The 12,619-nt window shown below is 37.6% G+C and overlaps 1 protein-coding gene across 7 annotated transcripts in view; it reads left to right on the top strand.

Annotated features, from left to right (window-relative positions):
• The window catches only part of TAF2 (TATA-box binding protein associated factor 2), a 103,826-nt gene that overhangs the window by 78,173 nt on the left and 13,034 nt on the right, over nt 1-12,619 (top strand). For 5 of the 7 annotated variants that reach the window (XM_039521548.1, XM_039521547.1, XM_039521549.1 and 2 more), the window contains 5 exons: nt 736-805; nt 2,613-2,722; nt 6,068-6,297; nt 9,032-9,184; nt 9,581-9,686. In XM_039521548.1, coding sequence (XP_039377482.1) covers nt 736-805; nt 2,613-2,722; nt 6,068-6,297; nt 9,032-9,184; nt 9,581-9,686 — 669 coding nt within the window. Of the gene's footprint in view, nt 1-735; nt 806-2,612; nt 2,723-3,481; nt 3,574-6,067; nt 6,298-9,031; nt 9,185-9,580; nt 9,687-12,619 lie in introns of those variants that run through there. The other 2 variants (XM_039521551.1, XM_039521554.1) reach the window with 2 other exon arrangements.

The following is a 12,619-nucleotide window of genomic DNA, read 5'->3' as shown; positions in this document are numbered from 1 at the left end:
TAAGGAAAACAGTTGAGTGAAGATTAGCCTCTTTGAATTTGTGTATTTTCATATGTTTACTTTATCCCATACTATTGTTTTTTTTTCTTTTGAGTATTATAGGGTAATTAAATGAATACAGTCAAATGATTTAAGCCTCTACCTAACCTACTAATTTAGTTCCTAATCATAAACCAATCCATGTACAGTATTTACTCTAGGAGCACTCGCTAACACATTCATGATTGGGTCACTGACTTCTGAAATATTCAAAAACAATTTGATAGAAAACAGGTTCTAAGCATATGGAGAAGAGTATCTTCACAGTTTTGTGTATAAGTAAGGCCTGTAGTCCATGTGAGTATTTTCCTAGCATTATTAACAGCTAGACATCTATCACAAAACTTAAGGGATAGTTAGTGTCAGGATAATATTTTCTATACTCTTCTGAATGAAATATACTACAGGATTATATTCTCTACATACTATTCACTTTTTAGTGTGTTATGTTGAATACTGAAGAATTTTTGCTCCTTTTAAAAAGAAAATGTCATTTTAGATGTATCACTAATATTAATCTATACTGCCCTGGAAATGTCTGTTTCATCATTTCTGATACATTCCAGTCATACTACAGCTACAGATAATCCCTGGTGATTCTATGTAACACATATAGAATAATTTTCTAATTGGTCTTTGTTTCCCTCTTTAATTGTCTCTGCATACTATTAACAAGTGATTTAATTTTTGTTATAGTTGATCGGAGTTATGAGGAATTACAGTGGTTGCTTAACATGGTTCAGAATGATCCTGTACCTTATGTAAGGTTAGTATGTCTACAAAGACTCAAAGTCAGCACTTTTCACTAATATTAGAATTAGTGCATAGAGTTCTTTGGCCTGTGTTATGCCAGAGGCTCGGCTAAAAATGGTCATTTCTGGCCTTAAAATCTATAAATATTTTGTGAACATTTATTTCCATTAATTTGTAAAATACCACCAAAATTCATCTTTGATGTTTATGGTAATTTATACTTAGCAAAGTGTTTATGATTGTTTAACAATCCATAACTAAAAAAACAAAATTTGATCAGTTTTTAGTCTCAAACTACATGAATTTTCTGTTTTGTCCTTTGATTTAAGAGGCTTTCCTATAGACAATTGGCACATGTAAATCTAATATTGATCTGTTGCATATAACAAATTGTTTTTTAATCTCAAGTGTGTATAAGTGTGTTAGGACTGAATGAACATCATTATGTTTGGCTACCAAAGAGTATAAAACAGTTGTTAGACTGTAGATGGGGTGAAAGGATAACAAGTGAAAATGTTGTGGTTACTTGATAATTTTATCTGATTTAATTTAGATTTAGCCAATGCAATACTGTATATATTTTAGCATGGCAGCCTCTGATCTTCGTTTCCCTGCTCCTCAATTCTGTCTGTTCCTGATTGCCAATGTAGTAGTACTGTTCTTTAAGATGAATAGACTTAGGTATTTTTCCTATTTATCTTTTAGGCTTCCTGTGCAAGTATAGTTACTAATTTCCCTATTCCTAGGAATATATTGCTGTTATTCTTTTTAAAGGAAGATTGATCTAATGGGTCAAATTATACCTGAGATAAGTAACGGGCAACATCAGCTGAGGAAGCAGAATATTTTTAATTGAGTCTCTCAAAGAGATGCTGTCAATTTGCATTTTTATTAAATTTTAAATTCCAGTTTCAGATAGAACACCCACTTTAAAAATTATATCCTTAATGTAAAAAAATCCCTTCAAACGTTAAAGATTTTTCTGTTCCCATATTTATATGGGTCTTTGCAACAAGGGAGAAAACTGACTATTTAGGGGAAATGATGAAAATTACTATTCACAATGTGTTGTCAAAAGCATAGTAAACAATCTGAAAAAATACAGCGTTTTTGGGGGTTGTTTTTTGCTCACTGCTGTCAGGTATTGGGGTCATAGGTGTGGCATGCAAAATATTCAGACACTAATGTAATTTCTAAATTGTTGGCGTCCCTTTAAAAAGTGAAGAGTGAGTCTTAAATGTTTTTACTGATTCCTGTCATTTGGTAACAAGTTTAAAAATAAAATTGAAAATAAATATTTATTAGAATGTGAAGAGAATATTGACCCAGTACAGCTCTGATTAACTTACCTTAGAGCATAACACGGCCTTTCAAATTGTCATGAAAACAAATCAGCCTATATACAAAATCACACTTTCCCTTTACCATAGTGACAGGTTTCAGAGTAGCAGCCGTGTTAGTCTATATCGGCAAAAAGAACAGGAGTACCAGACTCTAAGGTGCCACAAGTACTCCGGTTCTTTTTTTCCCTTTACTATGATGAGTGATGCTATCAACTAATGTCCACCCTGGTCATGTCCTGTTTATTATCTGAAAACTAATTAATTTGGGGATGAGATGAGCATATATGTGTGCATGTACAGACAGAAGAAAGAGCTAAAAGGAATTAAAATATATGTATATATTAGGGGCTCATAAATCTTAATATTCATATTCCTAATAAAAACTCCAGTGTCAAAAACAGAATTGCAGACACAAAACAGTAACTTTGGAGTCTCAGTTCATTTGGATTAAAAAAGGAACTTTTGTTTCTCTTTCAGACATAAGATTTTGAACATGCTGACGAGGAATCCACCCTTTACTAAGAACGTGGAGTCTCCCTTGTGCAATGAAGCTTTGGTGGATCAGCTTTGGAAACTTATGAATTCAGGTTGAATTTCTTCTGTATATTAAGAAACTTGGAGTGGTTAGCATTCTGCATATTCTCTGGTATATAAAATGAGCTCTCTTTAGGTTTGTTTGAAGCTCAGAAATTGAGACTTTCCATTCACACTTGCATCATCTTGTAGTGATACCCAGCATATGGGATTGTTCTTTGGCACCCTGTTTTTCTCCATCCTCTGCAATTACTGAACTGGTTGCGAAGTACATTTAGCATAGACTCACACCTCGTGTGATTCTTTGATCCAAGCCTGCAAAAGAAATATTTCTTGTAGTAGGGCCAACAGTTTTCACCTTGTGTTGCTACTTCACACATTGTGTTTTTTCTATTACAAAATGTTGGAATGTAATTTTCATATATATATATTTTTAATAAATCCTGAAATGAATTTTTTTTGAATTATTTTCAATATTCAAATTGATCAAACACTTCAAGTTCTCATTAGATTAAGTACCCCCGTCCCCAACCTAAATGCGTAAAATAGATTTTAGAATTTCTGTAGATCAATTAGATCTTAAGAAGTTTTACTTTAAAATTAAGACTTACTTGGCTTTGACTAGTAAAGATCCTAATGTGAGAAGGATTTGTATCTTTTGCTATTGACTTGTTTTTCATTGCTGAGGCAGTTTTGTCCAGTACTCACAAACTGCTCTTTAACATTTGGCACAGTACAGATTACATATAAACATTTACATAGTCTTTTAGGTCATTCAGAGCTGACTGTTCTCTTTTCATCTTTATTTTTAGTGCTTGAAAGTTTACAGCTACACTCCAGGGGTTAAAGTAGGGAGACTACTAGTAGTTCAGTTTTGTAAGATTTGCCAAGTGTCAGACTCAGGAAATAAACATTTTGATGTTATCTCCAGAGAATTTGTGTTCCCTGTTTCTCAAGAGAAGTGTGTGTGTGCAGTGTTCACTTATATCCATTACTTCTTTTTGCAAATAACAATTAAGATATACATTTTCGTTATATTTGGGACTTAGAGCACTTATTCCTTATGCATGAAGATGACATTCTGGTTAAATTTTATTTTCTGTAAATAAAAATACAAAGATAATTGCAAAGTGTGAGTGCCAATACAAATGTTTGTTAAAGGCAAGATGAATTGTTAATCCACCAGATATGACTGCATGGTCTTAAAGCAGTGGTGCATTTAAATTTACTAAAACCTAAAATAATTACTTTGTGGGAAAACAAATCTTTGTATTTTTCTGTAATCTTTTATTGACAAATATAAAGTTGATAATGCTACTGAATTCCGAAGAGTGTAGTGTTGAGCTATATTTACAGGGGTTCACATATTCTCCCAGCAGTTGTATTTAAGAATAACAGTTCTGCTGACCTGCTCTGCGAAAGTGGGACTGATGCTGAATATTGATTATCTTTTATTGAATATTAAATGGCCAGATCGTTTTATAAAGAAAAAAATAAGTATAGTTCTTATCTCATCAGCGTATTTTCTTGTTCAGTTTGAATGTTAGATCTGTCCAGATTTCATTGTCCCCCCCCGTCACCAGCCAATTGTTCATGCAACTCTCATCAGAAAAGAGGTGCCTGAAACTGCATAAATATATACAACTAAGTCTATTCCAAACACTGTTCGCTCCCATGGTACTTGTAATCCACAAGAATACATCTTGTAATTTTCCCCTCTGCGAGGTCTTGCTCAGCCAAATCAACATGGCAGTTGGCTCATCCCTGTCTTGTTTACCAATTTAATTTCTATTCCTGCTAGGGAACAATAAGTTTGATGAACTTGTAATCAGTCAAGTGCTGGCCGGAGTTTGCACCAAAACCATTATACTTACAACGTTGTGCCAGAAGTTAGATGTTTTTTGCTCTGGGTGGTGCCAAATGTGCTTTTACCATTAGTGTGTGATGATGTCAATGCAACGTGGAGTTTTTAATCATTTCATTTTTTCATAAAAGCATTTTCAGTGTATTAAAACATTTTCTTAAATTTAATTACAAATCAGAATATTGGATTCAAGTTGAAACATAGTAGATGGTAGTCACCTTAATTGCTCCTTTTGAATTATGTCAGTGACATTTCCAGAGCGTGTGCAGCAGTTATGCCTCAGTCATGATTGGTGTTCCTCTTCTGTTAAATATTATAAAACACAGAGGAAAACATGGTTCCTACCCTAAAGACTTTTCAGTCATGTCTCTTTCTCACCGACTTACAACAATGGTTGTCTTGGACCATAATGCTTCACTAGTAACTGGAGTCTGTTGATGTTGTATGGATGTAAGAATGACTGACAGACAGAAGTAAGGACTCATTTTACTTATGATTGCAGACTGCATCTCAGTCCCTTGCCTAGAGCTGACCCTCCTACATGATGGTATTCAGTAACATACATTATTTTTAAAAAGATATGTAGGCTTGAGAGACAATTGTGAGTGAGGTAATGTCTTTTATTGAACCAACTTCTGTTGGTGAGAGAGACACGTTCTTCTTCAGCTCTGGGTGGCTCAAAAGCGTGTCTCTCTCAAAAAGAGAAGTTGAGCCAGTAAAAGATATTACCTCACCCACCTTGTTTCTCTAATATCCTGGGACTGCTACAGCTACACTGCATATGTGTAGACTTGTAACAAAGGCAAGATAATAATGATCATACAGTACAGGAGACAAGACAGGTTAGAAACATCATGACTCTTGAGTGTATAGCAAAACTGAATTGCCAGGATTTTATTGATTTGTACTACAGAATATGTGATTGGTTGAAGCTAGTTTCTGGTGTGGCAATGATTGCTGCTATTTAAGATTCTTGCTTAGTTTTACAGCTTCCCCAGACTGTAAAACTGGAAAACTTGTGCTGGATTTTATAGTTTTGTGATGTAGACAGTTAGAGAATAGGTTGAAGCAATAACATTCAGTTTATTTTTCATGTAACTCATTTTCACATCCAGACTTGTTGAGGTGAAAGGCTAGTTTGTCAATGTGTTGTTCCACTTACCTGCTAATTGTCTTTGAAAGTAAAATCTAAAATGAGATGTTAAATATGGAAACTAGTGGCGTGTGTATTTTTTATTAATATTATTTAGCGTTCTTGTGTTATAGCACCCAAAGATTCCCGTTGTGATTGAGGTCCTGTTGTGGTAAGCATTGTACAGAACATAGAGGAGGACATGCTCCCAGCCTCAAACAGCTTACAGTCTTTATTAAAAGCAAACATAACAAGTGAGTGTAACAAATAATAGAGAGGAAGGATGAGGACAGCATAAGCTAAAAATGTGTACAGCTTGATGGCTCCAAATCATTTGAACTTTTTTTTTTTTTTTAAAAGATTATCTCTACATTTTAACACTTGCTCCTCCTTGATTTTTAGGTACTTCACACGACTGGAGGCTCCGATGTGGTGCTGTGGACCTGTACTTCACGCTTTTTGGCCTCAGTAGACCTTCTTGTTTGCCATTACCAGAGCTTGGACTGGTCCTTAATCTAAAAGAAAAGAAAGCTGTACTTAATCCTACCATCATCCCTGAGTCAGTGGCAATCAGTCAGGAACCAGTGAACAATCCTAACAATCACGGACAATTGATAGGATTCCAGAGCACTGTAAGCACTGACCATCTGCACATGCCTCCCCCACCCTGCTTTGAATACTTCCACTGGCTCCCAATTGTACTGTGTAATGAATTCAAACTTCTTGTCTGAACTTTCAAGACTTAACCCTCTGGCCTTTTTGTTCTGTGTTACTCTCAAGTCTTCCAATGTAGTGCCAGCCTTAATACTCTCTGTCTCTTTCTCTCATTCCACCTTGGTGCCTTTTCCCTAATGTTTGGAATGACCTTCCAGCTAGTTTCCCGAGCCCACACTCACTCCTCATTTGTATCCATTCTGAAATGTAACTGTTTCTCTATCAGTTACAAGAAGTAAGCTTGATTCACACAGAACCTGTGATGCTGTGGTATAAAGATTTTTATCAGCATGAAAATGGGATATATTGAGTGTTTTTTTAAATATTTCCATCTAGAAACCAAGTGCCTTAGTTCCCATGAGTCCAACTACACCTGAATATACGGCTCCAAGAGACTCATAGAAGCATCTAAAAATGTCAGATTTAAAATCTGATATTGTTTGCCTTTCAAGTGTGTGGTCCCACTGGGAAGCTAGAAAAGTCCTCTTCCCAATGGCATGAAGATCCCATTTCTAGGCCTTTGAAGATGCAGGATGTTGGATTTTAAAGTCATGTATTTTTAATATAAAAACTGCCACTAGTTCAGAACTAAAATCTTGCCTAAAGTGGTCCTTGGGCAGATGTAATTATGGAGGGAAAAATCAACATTTAGTAGAGAACGAGGAAACTATTTTTGTGACAGGTTAATTTTTAAAAAATCAACTGTTATAAGAGTAAGTGCTAGTGAGAGAACTTAGTAGGTGGAAGGTAACTCACTGGTCATGTATAAAATTTGATTGTAAGCAGTTTGGGATAGGAACCTGTTCTTTTACTCCCTCTGAGGCATGTAGCACACTTAGGGGTAAAAATAACATATACATTCAGAGTAATGGGAAATAAATACAGAATTTTTCTCACTAAAAATCCATCTTTTCTCTAGTCCTTATCTTTAGAGTAAGAGTTGTGCTCAAAGCTTTCAGAGAATAAAAATATCATGAGTGCAGAAATTCAGTGTTAATGTGTGGATCATCAGAGATTCTTTGAATTGCCTCTGAAAGTTACCAACATTTGTGCAACACTTACCTTATTCACATATAACTAGTTTCTGTCCTCAGATGTGCATCATGAATGTCCTTATTTATAAACGTCTCTGTAACATTTTTTGCTTGTATCTGAGCAACTCATAGGCAGATAGCTATGTGTATGTAAAGGTAGATGTGGCCATTAGCTTGTAATATACTTGGAAGCAGCATACTCTGAAGAATGTGTGAGCAAACATCATCATTTCACTATATCTGTTGTTTGTGAAACTTGCTTAAATATGTGTCTTTGTTATTAGATGTGCCTACAGCACACACAATACCTTGATTTCTGGGTGTTTATGCGTTTTCCTGCTTTAAGGAGCTAGGTAGCCTCTTCTCGGTTTCCAGAACTTGGCTGTGTTCATTTTCAAAAAAAAATCACCCTAAACTGATGCTAATTTGGTTTTCCTTGTGAAATTCAAACAGAATAATACTGTACAGAAGTTGGATAGCAGCTCAGGCAAACTTTCATCCAGAATGTTTCACAGACTTAAATAGTGTTAGGAGTAATAATAGAACATGAAATGAAGAGGCCTGACCAAGGATAAAAATATATTTTTGTGAAGTAAAAAGAATTTCTGACAGATGCTAGAGCATATCTAGGTTGACTAGATTGTCTTTTGAGGTTTGCATGTTCTGTGAACATGAATTGTTTGAGAATGAGAATTGTTAAATTGTTGTTGTTCTGGAATCTGCTGTGGGAGGAGGTAAGTTTCCAAGGCTGAAGTTTTAATTCTAGAAAGCATGTATTTATAGCCACGTGATTGGTGTGGGACACCCCTGATTCAGAAGCGGTACACAACCTTAGTACAGTAGTAGATGCTTCTAATCGTTTGGAGAAAAGACTATGGTAGGCCTTACTTTTGTCTAGATTTTAGAAAGGGCTAGTGTCTATTTCTGTAAGTGTGTTTGTCTTTTCCTGTATTTTATTTTGTGTTTTCATTGTACTTTGGTAAGCCTTTCTCCTTTTTAATGCCTATAACTGTGTAGTTTGGAACTCATTAGACTTATACATTTATTTTCATGTTCCTCTTCTTACCTTTATTTTGGTTAATCTAAGCAGTAATTTTCAAAGGGGTCTTACACACCTCCTTTTTGGAGAAAAGCTAGTATGACATCTAAAAAGAAATCAAGGACATAACCATTATATTTGACTTCTATACAACAAAATTAGTGTTAGCTTTTAAATTTAACCTCTGAAGAAGATTAATCTAAGTCCCTTGTTTAGATCAGAAACTATGATAATTTTCAACTCAGATTTGAAATGAGGAGAGTTAGTGAGGCAGATATATATCGGAAGGCTTTTCAGGAGCTGCAGAGTTTTGTTGCGCACCATCAGTACCATGATTGTGAGAAGGGACAGAAGAGAGGCCAGTTCTAGATATGCAGAGGGAGCCAGGATTGAAGTAAAGAGAAAGTATGTTTGTAGGAGAGGTTGGCACAAGTCCATGAAAGATTTTAGGGAATATTTTTTGCTTCAACTACGGGGAAGATTCTGTTCAACTCAAGTGTGTTTTCAACCATTATGTCACTTTTAGATTTAAACATGCTTTTGCTGTCTTCTAATTTTAATCTTTAAATGCTGCTTCAGGAGGATGATCATCTTGTTAAAGAAACAGCATCCAGCGTTTCTGTTCATCAGCAAGGGGTGAAGAGGAAGGCTGATATGCCACTTGGGTCCCCATTGGAGCCAGGGCAGATACCAGAGAAGAATGAAGACAGTAAAGTTAAACTAAAAATCAGAGTAAGAAAATGGCAATTCAACTTTAACAATATGTAGGGTATTTAGTATAACAGTAAACTCTTTTGCTGAGTTTTCTAACAGCTGTAGCCTAACAAAAAGCATGTTGTGCATATGTGTAAGGTAGTTGTTGTGATTTACTTTGGCAAAATCATCTCCCATCAGATTCTTTATTGGCTGGCAGGGAGTGAAGCTACCAATTAATGTTCTAAATGTTCATGCTGTTTCCACTGTAAATTAGAAAGAAGGATCATGAGCAAGACTTCTATATTATATATTCCTTCATTTTTGTTCATTATCAGTGACAAAAATTTGCTTACTTTCCCCAGAAAAATAAGACCTGTTAGAGTTAATTATTAATATTACGTTATTTTTACATATTTCTTGTTGGTGTTTTAGTTCTCAAACTCTCAGGAAGAGGAGGAAATTGATATGGACACTGTTCATGATAGTCAAGCTTTTATCTACCATCATTTGAATATGTTGGAGAGACCATCAACACCAGGTATGAATAAGTTAACTTGCAGATCACAGATAGTATATGAGTCTCAACCAGTGAAAGTGTTCTTTGGGGGTTGGACTAGATGATCTCTTGAGGTCCCTTCCAACCCTAATAATATATGATTCTATGATTCCCCCCCGAATCACTTTAGTAAACGTTTGAGGGTTGATGAAAAGCGAGTGTAGAATGGTTTCTGTGAGTCTTATATGTCATTGGGTATTCAAGAATAGTTCATTTAAATATATATTACTGTGTTCTGGTTGTATATTTTTGATACATTTCTTAGTAAGGAAATATGTTATGCTTAGAAAAAAAATGCAAATTAAAATAATAAAATAAACCGAAGCCAGAAAAACAAAGTTAGGGAGAATTAAAATAGACCCAGTCAGTGATTTGGGAAAGTTGGTTTCTGACTGTATTAGGTTACAAAAAACATAGAACAATAAAGCAGAAGCAAATGTATTCTAGTAACAAATGTATAGTGTGGCCAATCTGAATAAGTTATAACTGGAATACTTCTAGTAATAAAGATACTCAAACTGGCCTCAGAGATACTTATGACTGTTTTAAACTTGAAAAGTTTCCATCTGTGACTACCTTTTTGGTTTCTGTCCTTTAGACAATTATCTTGTAGAGTTCTGTTACTCCTCTTCTCTTCTCTGGATTTTTATCTCTAAGTCAGTGTCCCCACTTTCCCCACTTTCCGTGGGGCAGACGCCAGACGACTAGCTGCTGAGGACCGTGGCCGCCGGACAAGCAGCCGCCGAAATGCTGCCATGAAGCGGCAACGTCAAGAGGGATCACCGCCGAATTGCTGCCGTGAAGGAGTGTCATCAAGAGGCGTCACCGCCGAAATCCCGCCGAAATTCGGCAGGATTTCGGCGGTAGCGCTTCTTGACGATGCCACTTCTTGGCGGCATTTCGGCAGCTGCTTGTCCGGCAGCCAGTAGGCGGGCGCACATTGATGCCCCGGTGGGCGCCATGGCGCCCGCGGGGACCCCATTCGGGACCCTTGCTCTAAGTATTATTCTTAGATATTTCTTGAAAAACTTAAGCAAAGTTCCCTACTAAACTTCCCTTCTCTGTCATTAACAGAGAGAAATTCAGTAACTGGCCAACACTAGTTAATCTCTGTTTTCTCATTCTTCTAGCGTGTCCCATAAATAATTACCAATATTTTTTCCATAAATATTTTGCTGAACTCTGAAAGGTGATTTGCAATGTTTACCTTTTAAAGTATAGTATATAGAAGGGCAGTAAGCATATAAGTGCAAGAGCAGTGTCATGGCTAGTCATAAAATTTGTAGGACTGGAAGGGCCTCTAATTAGGGCTATGTAATAACTAGACCATTCCTGACAGATGTTTGTCTAACCTGTTCTTAAAAACCTCCAGTGATAGAGATTCCACAGCCTCCGTAGGCAGTTTGTTCCAGTGCTTAACTACCCTGATAACTAGTAAGCTTTTCCTAATGTCAAACCTGAAGCGCCCTTGCTGCAATTTAAGCCCATTGCTTCTTGTCCTGTCCTCAGAGATTAACAAGAACATTTTTCACCCTCCTCCTTTTTAACAACCTTTTATATACTTGAAAACTGTTATCTTGTCCTCCCTCAGTCTTCTCTTCTCCAGATCAAACAAACCCAATTTTTTCAATCTTTCCTCAGAGGTCGTGTTTTCTAGACCTTTAATCATTTGTATTGTTCTCCTCTGGACTTTCTCCAATTTGTCCACATCTTTCCTGAAATGTGGCGTGCGGAACTGGACACAGTACTCCATCTGAGGCCTTATCAGTGTGAAGTAGGTGGAAGAATTACTTCTCATGTTTTGCGTACAACACTCCTGCTAATACATCTGTGATGGCGTGTACCAGGCCCTTTGAGGCCCCCTGCTGGAGGCCTCGCAGTCCTACCACACCCCGCCCCAGGAAAGGAGCAGAAAAGGTGGGTCCTTCAGGGCTGCCTACAAAGGCTGCAGGGAAGCATCCAATCAAGAGCTCAGCAGGCTCAGATAAAAGAAGCTGCAGGGCCTGAGCAGTTCCGTTACTGGCTGGGACCAGAAGGGTTAGGAAGGACGGGGAGGCTGTAAAACTCTCCAGGCAAGGAGGCCTGGGAGAGACCCTGCTCAATCAGGGAACAGACAGAGAACTTCAGCCCTGTGGTAAGGGTGAAGTGGAAGGGGCTACGTGGGAAGTGGCCCAGGGAGTGCAGCAGAAGCAACATGTGGTGTTACTGTGGGGTCCCTGGGTTGGACCCAGAGTTGTGGGTGGGCCCAGGTCCCACCACCAGCTACTGGCAGAGTGGCCAAAGCCCTGAAAAGGGGACAAGTGTTGTTTAGAAGCCCAAGAAAAGGGCTAGAATTTAAAGGGCTCAAGGACAGATCTGAAGATCCTGGAGAGGAGCCAAGTATTTGTTGAAACCCCCCAGAAGGGGACTGAACCTGAGAGGTGACCTGGCTGGAGAGGAGAGCTGGGTCACTGAGAACTGCTGAGACAAAAAGTCTGCAGGGATGAAGCCCTGGTGGCACTGCTCTGCAACAGGACAGGGACAGACTTAAAGCTAGCCCAGAAGGGGCTGATAACTGATCCCAGAGACAGGCCTGCCAACATCAATAAGGGGTCAGAGACAGGCCCTGTTGGACCTTTTACTCCAAAAGGAGTTAGTTTATGCATATTAACTGAGTGACTTAGCCAGAGGGCTGAGCCATAGAAGACCTGCCTGATGAGAACAATGGCCAACAGAGGGTGCCAAGAAAAGGAAAGAGTGCAGGTTTGCACCTGGCCGACAGGAGGCGCTCACGAGAGGTGAGTGCACAACATCCCAGAATGATGTTCACTTTTTTTGCAACGGTGTTATGCTGTTGACTCGTAATTAGCTTATGATCCACTATAAACCCCAGATCCCTTTCTGCAGTACTCCTTCCTAGGCCGTCTTTTCCCATT

This window comes from Mauremys reevesii, linkage group 2, assembly GCF_016161935.1.
Source record: "Mauremys reevesii isolate NIE-2019 linkage group 2, ASM1616193v1, whole genome shotgun sequence".
NCBI lineage: Eukaryota > Metazoa > Chordata > Testudines > Geoemydidae > Mauremys > Mauremys reevesii.
The sequence above is the reverse complement of the archived record's forward strand: the minus strand, read 5'-3'. Positions and strand labels throughout refer to the sequence as shown.